At 53.2% G+C, this 12,115-nt stretch overlaps 2 protein-coding genes across 4 annotated transcripts in view; both read left to right on the forward strand.

Moving 5' to 3' along the window:
- HSPA12A (heat shock protein family A (Hsp70) member 12A) overlaps nucleotides 1-4,372 on the forward strand; it is a 137,822-nt gene extending 133,450 nt beyond the window's left edge. For all 3 annotated transcript variants that reach the window (XM_045191342.2, XM_053923422.1, XM_024555567.3), the window contains one exon: nucleotides 196-4,372. In XM_045191342.2, coding sequence (XP_045047277.1) covers nucleotides 196-833 — 638 coding nt within the window. In that variant the 3' untranslated portion in view covers nucleotides 834-4,372. The remainder of the gene's footprint in view (nucleotides 1-195) is intronic.
- Nucleotides 4,373-7,149: 2,777 nt separating this feature from the next.
- On the forward strand, nucleotides 7,150-11,556 carry SPMIP5 (sperm microtubule inner protein 5). The gene is made up of 3 exons (XM_024555344.1): nucleotides 7,150-7,204; nucleotides 9,500-9,718; nucleotides 11,366-11,556. The coding sequence occupies exons 1-3, from the start codon at nucleotides 7,150-7,152 to the stop codon at nucleotides 11,554-11,556; spliced, it is 465 nt and encodes a 154-aa protein (XP_024411112.1).
- The last annotated feature ends 559 nt before the right edge of the window (nucleotides 11,557-12,115 follow it).

The following is a 12,115-nucleotide window of genomic DNA, read 5'->3' on the forward strand; positions in this document are numbered from 1 at the left end:
AGCTTTTTACTCCTGAGCACTGGTGTGCAAACCCCCTTTCTTTGAGAGACCAGCTCTACAAAATTCTGGTCGAACTAAGCCTGCCCTCCAGCTGGCCCACACGGTTGTGTCCACTCCCCACGTTCTCAGGCCACCCAGTCCCCCTTGGCTGCTGGCTTTGGTGACAGGATGTCGTCCCACCCTCTTGCCTTTCAGGGGATCTGTTTCAGAAGCCCGAGGTGTCCACGGTCAAGTTCCTCTTCCTGGTGGGCGGCTTCGCCGAGGCCCCCCTCCTGCAGCAGGCAGTCCAGGCCGCCTTCGGGGACAAGTGCCGCATCATCATCCCCCAGGACGTGGGCCTCACCATCCTTAAGGGCGCCGTCCTCTTTGGCCTGGACCCCGCGGTCATCAAGGTGCGCCGGTCCCCGCTCACCTACGGGGTGGGCGTGCTGAACCGCTACGTGGAGGGCAAGCACCCGCCCGAGAAGCTGCTGGTGAAGGACGGCACCCGCTGGTGCACCGATGTCTTTGACAAGTTCATCTCTGCCGACCAGTCCGTGGCCCTGGGTGAGCTGGTCAAGCGCAGCTACACGCCCGCCAAGCCCTCACAGCTCGTCATCGTCATCAACATCTACAGCTCGGAGCGCGACAACGTGAGCTTCATCACCGACCCCGGGGTGAAGAAGTGTGGCACGCTCCGCCTGGATCTCACGGGGACCAGCGGCGCCGCCGTGCCCGCCCGGAGGGAGATCCAGACTCTCATGCAGTTTGGGGACACCGAGATCAAGGCCACGGCCATCGATATAGCCACCTCAAAGAGTGTCAAGGTTGGGATAGACTTCTTAAATTACTGACTGGCCCTCCCCGTCGCCCACCCCCTTGGACTCAGCTCACCTGCATCTGCTGACCTCAGCCCGGACTGTTCCGTCCCTGCCCTTGACCCCTGACACTGCCCCCCTGAATTTCAGCAGGGAAGATGAGACCAGGGCTAGGAATTATTAGGGATTTTTGAGGGCACACTGGAGTCAGAGAAGCTGTCGGGAAATTAAGATTGAGGTTTGCAAACAGGAAACGCGAGGACCCTAAAAGGGAGCCTGTGCGTCTCTGCCCAGTGACTGAGCTCGCTTTGCTCCTCGTTGAGTAGAATTTGGGGTGCTCTGCCGCTGTCCTTCTGGATTCATAATGAGAGCCTTGAGCCAGGAGGAGATTCTTCATCATTCTGAGGCTTTGCTTTTTACATACTTTTTTTTTGGATGGCAGTCAGTCTAAAATGCCACCCACCTGCAGTTCATCGCTTTTCCTCGTCACTTGATTAGAAGTGGAGATTCAGCGGCAAGCTGCAGCGTTTGTAGCTGGTGGGAGAGGACTGCCTACGCTGGGCACTATTTTCGGTTCTCATAGTTTGCATTCCAAATGGGTTCCATGGAGGACGACCGCAGCCCTGGCTAACCCACCAGGACTTGGGTGAGGGGAAGAGCTGGTACCTCAGCTTTTCAGCTGGCGAAGACTTGCTTCAGTGGAAATGGATGCTAAAGAGCTGCGGCTGTCCCAGATCACGTGCTGTGTAATGTTCGGCATCAGAATGCCAAATCCTGATTTCTGAATTCATAAGTAATTCTAGTTAATCTCAGTGGGATTTTTTTTTTTTTTTAGAAGAAAATTAGGTGCATTTTGACTTGTTCTCATCACCAAGCCCAGGAATTGGGAATAACCCCTCACCTTGGAAAACGTGCACATTTTAAATTGACTCCCTCTTCCCAGCTTACCCTCAGCCCCCTGAAAGTTTTGGCCATTTATTCCCACATTTTCAAAGAAATGCATCGTCGGTACACAGGCAATGAATCTGTTCCATGAAAGGAGTTTTTAAATTTTGTCCCAGAGGAATTCCTGGGTCTATACTTCATGAATTAAGCCAGGTTATTTTTTTCAAAGTAGATTTGTGGGTTACCCACTGGTGGGTGTTGGTTAAAACAGGCTCCTGGAAGTGTCAGGTCCCTGTATTGTCCCCCTGAAACTGTTACAAGTGATGTGCTGTTCTAGACCAGCTGCACTTAAATTAGAGCAAACACCCAGGTTCCTGGGTCCTGCCCCTTTTACAGACGGAAGTCAAGTCTTGGAGAAGGGGACCAGGGTCTGCGGGTTTCAGTAGACGCTGCAGGAGACTGTGGTCCGGCTGAAATTTGGGAACCCCTCTGTTAGGACTGTGGGGAGCTGAGGGACAGACCGGAGTCTGCAGCCTCCCATCTCCCCAGTTTACACAAAGAGCAGTGATTCCACTTGTCCCCTCGTGAATGGGGCTGGGGCCCCAGCTGGCTTGAGAATGGCGCTTCTAACCCTCCCAGGAAGGTTAGAAGATGGGAAGAAAGGTGCCCTAAGAACGGGACCAACCGAGGCACCAACAGGTGGGGCCTGCGTTCCCCATTCCCAAAGACAGCCATCCTCTCCACCATCCAGGAGCCCAGTGAGGAACGAGAACCAAGAACCTGACTCACAGCCCATGTGAGCCGTTCAGAGCTGTCCTTCCACCTGCTGGAGCTCACCGCGATTTTGAGTCACTGGGGCATGCACAGTGAGCACGGGGAGGGTGAGCACACCAGCTTCGAGTGCACACTGGGTTCCCAAGCCCGTCCTCACTGCCCGGCTGCAGGTTTGCAATAGCATTTCTAATGTCATTTTAACGTGTCTCCTTTGTCACCTCGCCTGCTGCAGAAGTCCCTACTAGAATGTGAAACACAACCAACCACAGAACTCGGGGGTGCTCGTCACACAGCCGTCACTGGTCGCTCGTCCAGGCACACAGGTGTGCTCGCCAGGGCTTTCTCGCTGCCTGCTCTGCTTCAAAAGCCACGTGCTATGGGTCTCTGGTGTTGCCAGCCATACTCTGCAAATGAGACTTTTCTATGTAGTTACAAGTAATATAATTTTATGTACATACAGTATTAGAAGATTGTACAGATTCTTTATTTCTATAATGTGCTTTTCTGGTTTAAGAAAAAAGAAAAACGCTGTTTGAATTTTGTTGCTGCCTTTAATTTTTCATGGCTTCATTTCTTAAGTAGGTTTACTGCTCACCGGTCTGTACCGACCCTAAACTACGGACGTTGTATGCAGGACCGAGTGGCAGACAGAGGTGCTGAAACAGATGGGCCACCTGGTCAAGAGCTTCGTCAGACCTTCCTACACACACATCCTTTCCACAGGGTCACAGTTCATGTTTAAAGGAGCAAATAATGTATCGATTCTCCTGTGCAGTCTTTGAGAGCTGAACATTCTGGTTGTGTAAGCAAAGTGGCTGTGTGCAGGAAAACCTAGGAAAACTCTTCACGTCCCTTGTGGGGCGGGGCGGGGGCTCTGAGGGCAAAGCGTGGTCCACCGAGCGTGAGGCTCTGGTGCACCAGGGACAAAGGAAGGGACCGGCTGGGGCACAGACCCAGCTTTCCACTGCATTAAATGTAAGTGTGGGTGAAATAGTCAAGTCCCTGTTTTTTTTTGGCTAATGGAAGGCCTTTCCCTCCTTGCATTAAGGATGTCTCCTTGTCTACTATGTATTTCTCTTCAAATGAGCTGATGGAAGTCTATAGAGTTGGCAGATAGAGGTGGAGGGGGAGTGATACTTGTACTGGACTTTCTTCTGGTCCCAAAGATGCAGCCCCAGTAATGGAACTCCTTAAAGGGATCCCTCAGATCCGTGCCTCCTCCCCGTCCCCCCACCGAAGTACTGTAGAGTGAGAGCGCTGGATAAGTACACCTGGACACATTTTCTAATCTTAGAAAATTTCCAAAAGGCCTGTCGTCTGGACACATTACTCAGTTGTCCCCGGCTTATTATCTGATGTTCACCTTTCTTGGAGGCAGAACTGTCGAAAGGTCTCCTTTGTAACTGCCCTTTCTGTACACAGCAGGCATTAATAAATGCTGAACGACAGACAAGGTACAAACAGACAAGATAAGAAAGGGGAGGCGACATACAAGTGTTTTTGCAAAGTGATGGCCAAGATGCGTCCAGATTACAGAGCCTGCCCTATCCTTAGAATGATATTTAGATCAAGTTTAGCTTTTAGAGTCCAGGTCTGGTTAATCGCCAGGGTAGCAAAGAATCGCATGCACCAATATAAACAGGAGTCAAAATGCATATTAGTCGGCGATCGAACTTCACGTCATAGAGACGTGGACTGGCTGTGATTAAGCTGCATATTTATGCTGGGAAATGGCCTAACTGGATGACTCCTATAAAAGTTGTTGGCCTTTCTGTTCCACCTCTCATCTGCTTGGAATAAGGAACTGTATTCTAAAAGGGGCCTTGTTCAAACGTCACAGGACTTTGCAGCAATTCACGACTTGACGAGGTTGTTTCTGCAAACTCTGTCTTCACAGATGTCTAATAAAACAAAACTCTGGATCTCATGTGGCCCAGACTTTTTTTTCCTGCTCTGAAAGTGTAAACGGAATTTTAGGTTCATCGTTACTGACCTCCTCCTGCCTCCGATCTCGGGGAGGTAGATTTTTCAGGGCCTTTCCTAGGCGCTGCAAAGCTTTGTTCCCTTTCACTGCAACCAGACTGGCCCCTTTGTTCGCTGGGAAGGAAGGCTCCCTTGCTGTCTATGGAGCCTCTTCCCCTCTAAGCTGACGGTGGGCTAACCAGAGGAAGAGCAGGTAAGCCAGGGTGGCCAGTGACACCACCACTGAGCCCACTGAAGGTTGTTAAAAAAAGGCACAAGGTTGGGGTTGGTGCCTCGCCCTCTGACTTCCTAGCAGGCACACCCAGCTGGCCTTGGGTTTATCCCAGGCTCTATGTCTAGATCGCCCTCCAGAGTTGGCTCTGGAAACTTCTGGATAGTGTGAGGAAGGGAAGGCTGGGAGGTGCAGCAAACAAACAAATGAGTATTAGAAAATAGTGTCACCAAACAGTCCAGCCTCCGCTGCTCTGTGGGGGGCGGGGGGGGGGGTGTTGGACCCACGCTCTGTGCAGGCCACGCCTCCCCACATGCCCTCTGAGTCACACAGTTGTCAATCCAATGAGATGAAGGCCCAGAACTGCATCCCCCGTTGGTGCCCATATGATGAGGATGGTTGGAAAGGACCATAGCCCCACGTCCCCAGGCATCCCTTCATTTAGGTGCATCGCCCCTTACTGCCCTGGAACCTGCCCAGCCAGCAGGAAATCCATCTTTCCTAATAGCCGCAAGGCTGGGGGCTCGTGGGAGAAGCCCACGGGAAGCACCTGAAAGCCGCCAAGGACAGGGGCCTCTTCTCCTCGCCCACACTGCTTCCTGCACCGGCTGGTCTCTCTCTCACAGGGCGCTGAGTTTGGGCCCCGACTGGGCACAGGAGGGAGGTCTGTTCCCGCAGACCGTCTTCCTCCCACCGGAACCTCTGGGCCCAACCCGGGCCGCCTCCGTGTAAATGTCACTAAAAGGCGGTTTGACCTAGATCCCTTACTGCGCCCCTACCCCCAATTCCAGAACCCGAGGGCCCCAGCTGGGGAAGACTGAGAACCGAGATCGGCTTGGGAGACCAGATATTTGTGGGGCTACTCCTGAGCGAGGCACAGGGGAAAGCGTCCCCCAATTCACTCGGGCTGCCCTGCTCCCGAGTGGGGCTGCGGGAGGGTAAGGAAGAGGTAAGGAGCAGGCTGGGGAGCCCGACCCAGCCCTTTCCCCTCCCCCTCCCCGGAGGTGGGGCGGGTAGTGAGCGCACAAAGGCCGGGGGGCGGGGCGGAGGCCGGGCTGAGCTGGAGGCTCCACTGGGCGGGGATTCTGGCCGGCGCAGGTGAGCGACTCAGGAAGGGGTGGGGAAAAGGAGGGGCCTTGGTCCTCGCGCTTCTGGAACTCGTTGCCCGGCCCCTAACCCCCTAGCAAGTCTCCAATCCAAGCTCCTCTCCCACCTCCATCAGGCAGGCCTTGGGGCGGGTCTGATACTGCCCAGCCCACCACCACCCGCTCCGCGCGCTGGCCCCTCCCCAGCCGCTCACTGTTGCCCAACGTAATCCTGCAGCTCAGAGTTTGCAGTAGTCCGTTCACACCTCCTTGGACAGGACAACCCTCAAAGGAGTTACTTAACCTCTGCGTATTTTTTCTCCATAAAACGGGGACCCAATAGGAACTAACCCTGCGGGGGTCTGTGAGGATTTAGCAAGAATGCAGCCCGGCAGGCAGCCTTGTCCCCTAGCAAGTGGTCTATAAATGTCTGAACTGCTTTAAAAATTCCCAGCATTGCCTACTGACCCTGACTGTGGCCCTCCCCTCATCCCCAAGGCCCTTGCCCTGGTGGGAGGACATCACTTTTAGATGAGCTGGCTGGACCCATCAGCATCCTGAGATGCTGCACCTGGCTGCTGCGGGAGGGGAGGGGGGAGGGGACCACAGGCCTTCCCTGAAGACGGGAGGGGTCCGCTCACACAACTGACGTTACAGCGCCGCCCCCCCCCACCCCCGCCTCCTCCGCTGTGTTCCCCCAGCTTGGACTGCACGCCACCTTTAGGGATTTCTGATCCCTTTAGCCAGAACTCGCTCTCATTTCTTGCTGTGCGGTTGCCCTGAACTTTGCGGAATCCTGAGCAGCATCCTTGGCCTCTGTTCACTGGATACCAGTAGCACCTTATCCCCAAGTCTTGACAACCCCAAATATCTCCAGACCCTGCCAGGTGTCCTGAGGGGTGGTGGTGGGCAGCAAAAGCCACCCCTGATGCCTGACTCCCCCTGGATGAAAAAGGCTCTGGGGGAGGGCGCCTCAACTTTCCCCTTCCCCAAAGTTCTTAAGTCTTACCTGGGGGCTCCTGGGTCTTGCCCACCTTTCGATTCCTAACCTCAGTCACAGTTGGTGGCCAGAGTGTGTGTAGAGTTCACGATGTCAGATGGAGGATAGATGGGAGGTTGGCCAAGAGGGCGGGGTGTGGGGAGGCCCCCCAGGGCAGGGAGGACACCAGTGGGTGGTGATCTGCACACCTGTTATCTAAGTTCACGTACCAGGTGAAGACCCCGGGGTGTTGTGATGGAAACCAGCAACCTCTCTTGGTTTCGTGTGAGATGGTGAAACTGCTCGTCCATCCCAGCCCCCTGGCAAGGTCACTTGACTCCCAAGGGCTCTAGCTCACTTGAAGTGAGTTCTTAAAGCAGGGACGTTTGAGGAGAAGCTCATTCCCACTTCCCTTTATTAGCAGACAGCAAAATCATGGAGTCTTCCAAGCCCTTCATGAGACAGCTGCCAATCACACCAGGCTACAGCGGTGAGTGGCGCCGTGCCCTGTAGGGATGGGCCTGCCCAGAGAGCCATAGTCTTGGTTACTGTCCCTACTCTGGCCCACTGCCCATGTCTGTCTGGCTGACTGGGCCGGTACAGGCCCTTCAGCTTCTAAGATACTTGTTAAGAGCGCCCTGTTGCTGAAGATGGCTGATGGAGAGACACAACTTAGTCCAAGTCCCCGGGACACCACCTGGTATGCAGGAAGCACTGAACGAATGTCCGAATGTCTGTGGAATGCAATTGGACCAGGACAGGTGGAGTGCTATGAGCAGAGCTAAGTAGGGCTTTCTCAAGTTTTACAACAGACCTGTGCTTATGGTCCCGTTCCTCCTTGTGTCCCCTAGGGGGGAGGGTGACCAACTGCCCTGGTTTGCCCAGAATGCTCCCAGTTTTACTGAAAGTTCCAACTAACGCCTGAGTCCTTGGCACTGGACAATCTGTTCCCCTACCTGAAGGCTTCTGGGCTACTGAGAACTCACTGAGACACATCTCTGTGACAAACCCGGTGACCCTGATCGGCCCTCACGTGCAGGGGTTCTTAGGAGGGATGGTGCGGGGGCCATATTCCAGGGTGGCCTCGCCTCCCCCTGTCCTACTGGTTGATTGAGAGAGCAAGCTCCGGGTTCTGACACCCTGAGGTTCCCGTTTAGGCCTGGCCACTCTTGTCTGCGTGCTTGTCAGGAAGATACTTACCTCCCGCTGCTAAGTAAACATTTCTATAAAGTGGGCGTGTTCATCATCACACGGCTCTGGAGCCTGGAAGTCTGACATCAAGGTGTCGGCAGGGCCAGGCACCTCTCTGGGGGCTCCAGGGGAGGACATATCCTCACCTCTTCCAGCTTCCAGTGGGCTCGGGCATTCCTCGGCTTGTGGGAGCGTCCCTGCTGTCTCTGCGTCCATCTCCACACGGCTCCTCCTGTGGCCTTTCCCCTGCATCGTCTGTGTCTGTGTGCCTCCAATCTCTCTGTCCTTTCCTTTTATAAGGACACCGGGCATTGGATTTAGGGCTCACCCTAAATCCAGGATAGTCTTAATTCCCAGATCCTTAATGACATCAGCAAAGACCCTATTTCCAGATCAGGTCACGTTCATGGGTGCCAGGGTGAGAACTTGTACAAATGTATTTGCGGCACACAGTTCCACCAACTGCATGGGGTAATAATGGATTTTTGTATAAGGTTGTGGTGAGGGTTACAGGAGCCAGCGTACACAACCTAGTGAACACATCTCGGCCCTTAGCAAGACTCCATAAAGGCAGCTTGTATTCCTGGGTGTGTACATCTGTGCGATTTTATAAAGTAGGCCCTGGTAGAGGAAAAGCCACGGCAGCAAGCCCCCTGGCTGTCTACCGTCTCAACCGGGACTGTGACATCGGGGTGTATTTTAATTGTCCAAGGGCTGGGGAGACAGGGTGGCGGGTGGAGGACTTCAAGATCAGTCTGCTAATTAGGTTCTTCCCAGAGGTGGCTTCCTGCAAGGTGCAGGGGCTAGGTGTGGCTGCTTTCAACTCTGAAGCCAGGTGTCTCTGACCTGGGGCAAAAGGCAAAACTGTTGGGCTTCAGTCATGAGAGTTAATGTATTTATTTTTTGCAGTTTAAAAGCAAGTTCTTAACCAGTTGTTCCTCATTTGTCCTTTTTTTGCAAGTGGTTTCATTGTGACAATATGATAGCACTTAGGATTTCAGCATCCAGTTTAAGTAAATAGTTGTGCTTTACCCACACTAATTGTAATGATTATCTGTTATTTTGCTGGGAAATGGTGAAAAATTGTTCTAGGGGTGGGTCTCACAGATAATGAATTTACCTTTTTGTGTAATAGGTCTCTGCTTTTAATAAGCCCGCAATTTCCAGATGGTCCGACAAGAAAGATCCCAAATTGCTTTTGGGAAGTGTCAAGGAAAATAAGCTTTCTCTCTAAAAAAAGACGAATAATTTCAATTACTCCTCAGTCTATCATTTTGGCCCATTACACGCTTTCCCCATTTACTGTTCGGGCCGACATCAGGGGCTTTGCTATCAAAGAATATTACTGTCATTGCCTTTGTTGAAATGGGCCTTCCCTCCCTGGCTCCCTGACTCCAAGGTCGTTTTTTCCCTCGGCCTTGGCAGGGCCCAGCCACAGTGGAAACAACAGCCCCGCCTGTATGAATGGCCTTTGGGAAAATGCAGCATTTTTGGCCAGAGAAGTGCCAGGTTATGGGCTGAGATTCGGGGGTGTTCGGGCAGATTCTGGGTCCTTGCTGAAGGCTGAAGGTGGTGATTCTGTCGGCTCTCCCAGGCTTCATCCCGTACCTGAGCTGCGAGGGAACCTCTGCTGAGGACCACATGTCCCGGTGTCTGCAAGCCTCCCAGGAGAAGACGCAGCGCTACAAAGACCAGCTGGAGGAATTGCGCTGCTCCGTGGCCGCTGCTCCAAGGCTGAAGCCCATCTGCTCCGAGGAGACGGTCCTGCGGGCGCTGCACCAGTACGATCGGCAGCACCACCCCCTGAGTCTGGGTACCAGCTCCCCGAAAACAGCCCCTTTCACCCCAGGGCCCAAGAGCAGGGCCTGGCCTCCCTCTGGAGCTGCCACAGAGAGCTCAGAATCCAGCAGTGTTCCAAATCCCCTGGGGGCAGTGCAAATGGAAAGGCCCAATGTCTTAAAACGAGAAACATTTCCAGGGGGAGAGGGACCCAAGTCAGGGGCCAGGGTGCTGAGAATTGAGAGCCCCTGGGTAAGTCGCCAGGAGTTCAGACAGGGGCTGTCTCCACTTTCTCTGGTTTGGGCGCCGTTATTTCGCCAACCACTCGCAACAGCCCTGTGAAGTCGACGCTGTCGTTCCCACTTTAGAGATGGGGAGTGAGGCTTTGGGAGGCAATGTCCCTTGTGTGAGGTCAGACCTAGGTTCGAACCCAGCTCCTCCAGGTACTAGCTGGGCGCAACCGGGTTTTGCACTGAGTAACAACCACAAACACAACTGACAATATAATCATGTAACGTTAAAATCACAACAGTGATCTGCTCTGGACCGTTTTCAGGTCTAAAGGCTTGTGGGAAGAGTAATGGACTGAGTGCCTTTATTGTTATTGCTGTAATTGTTTGGGGACGTTCAAGAACACACTTCTTATGGTTTAAAATTTTCCAAGACATCACAAAGAATATTTGCCTAAGGTTTTGGGATTGAGCCTAGCTCTGCAACTACTTGCTGTGTGACCCAGGACAGCTTCCCCTCTCTGGGCTCCAATTCCTTCCCCCAGGGCAGGGAAGGGCAGACTGGATGCTCCCTAGGCTGCCTTCCGGCTCTGAGGCAATGGGACTCGGTGGCCTAATTTGATTTTTACAGCAAGTAGAGGCGGAAGATGGGGCAATAATCTTTCATCTCGCAAATGAGAAATTGCCCAAGGTCAGCCTGCCGGCCAGAGTCACTCATGACCTGCAGGCAGCTTCCCAGGGCTTTCTCCTAATCTGGATGTGTCTCTCTCTGTTTATTTATTTTATTTTTTTTTAATTTTTTATTTTTAGAGAGAGGGGAAGGGAGGGAGAAAGAGAGGGAGAGAAACATTGATGTGAGAGAGAAACGTCAGTCAGTTGCCTCTCACACGTGCCCTGTTTGGGGACCAAATCCACAATCCAGGTATGTGCCCTGACTAGGAATCGAACCAGTGACCTTTTGCTTTGCGGGATGATGCCTAACCCACGGAGGCACGCTGGTCAGAGTGGCTGCGTCTCTTGCTTCCCTTTTGTAAACTGTCAGAGAGCGATGTCTGAAGCTTTTCATCTGAGAAAGCAGCAGGACCTGTTTCAGGGCAAGGACTTGGGAATCAGACGGACATGGGTTTGAATCTTGGCCCTACCACTTCCTTGCTGTGTGACCTTGGCCCAGTCTCTTTTCACCTCTTTAAAGTCTCGGCCTCCTCCTCTCTAAAATGGAGGTAATAATAGCACCAACTTCTTACAGTTTGTAAGAGAATGAAATAAGGATATATGTACAGCCCCTGCCACGGCACCTGGCACGGAGAGCTAACCAGCCAGTGGCAGCCGCGGTCAGCCCATCCACAGGCCCAGGGCTTCACCTGGGCTGTGTTGGGGTGCCGGCCAACTTGGGAGCACTGCCTGTGGTGTGGCTTCTCAAAGCCCTCAGGAAGCACGGTGTCTCTTTTCAGAATGCAAAGACATGAAGAAACCCCTCCAGGAGCCCCCGATCCCTGGCTGGGCGGGCTACCTGCCGAGAGCCAGGGTCACTGAGTTAGGCTGTGCCACACGGTACACCGTCATGGCCAGAAACTGCTACAGGGACTTCCTGGACATCCTGGAGCAAGCCAAAAGAGCACATCTGAAACCATACGAGGAGTAAGTTGGCTGGAGGTGTAACCACAGGAAGCAAGGGGAAGGGGCCGGTCTGGGCCAGGGTTCCCTGATGCCCCATCCCAGCACTAGGGCTGCTGCTGTGTCTGGTTTGTTCCACCTGGGGCCTCGCTAGCAGCCAGCCCCCTGTGTTCCCCACCTTGCCCAGGGTTCTCCCAGGGCCTGCTTGCGGTCTTTGCTGGTTTACAGGGAGATGCTGGCAGGAAAAGCAACAGGGCCACCATCCTGGGAGCAACCTAAGACCCCAGGGCGCTGCACAGGGCAGCTCATGTGACCTCAGCTTTCCCTTATGTAAAATGGAGATGATAATCCTTACCTTTAGGATAAGTGGTAGGGATTAGAACTAAACATGCTGTGCTCACCCAGGACCTGCATAGATTATATTTGTTCTTTTTTAAAATTATTAATAAAAGGAGTAACTCTATGACTTATGTTCTTACGTTAGAATATATGGAGTTAGGTCCACGCAACCTCCTCTTGCTCCTCCTTCAAGAGTTTTGCACCGTGATGAGTTGCTGCCAAAATATCCGGACTTTTCTCTTCCAGGT

Source organism: Desmodus rotundus, chromosome 4 (assembly GCF_022682495.2).
Source record: "Desmodus rotundus isolate HL8 chromosome 4, HLdesRot8A.1, whole genome shotgun sequence".
In the NCBI taxonomy this organism is placed as follows: Eukaryota; Metazoa; Chordata; class Mammalia; order Chiroptera; family Phyllostomidae; genus Desmodus; species Desmodus rotundus.

Bases quoted from the DNA above. Each gene is read 5' to 3' on its own strand.
- SPMIP5 (XM_024555344.1), top strand. From the start codon at position 7,150: ATGGAGTCTTCCAAGCCCTTCATGAGACAGCTGCCAATCACACCAGGC. The intron at 7,205-9,499 runs GTGAGTGGCGCC...CGGCTCTCCCAG, and splicing joins AATCACACCAGGCTACAGCG to GCTTCATCCCGTACCTGAGC. The intron at 9,719-11,365 runs GTACCAGCTCCC...GTCTCTTTTCAG, and splicing joins GCACCACCCCCTGAGTCTGG to AATGCAAAGACATGAAGAAA.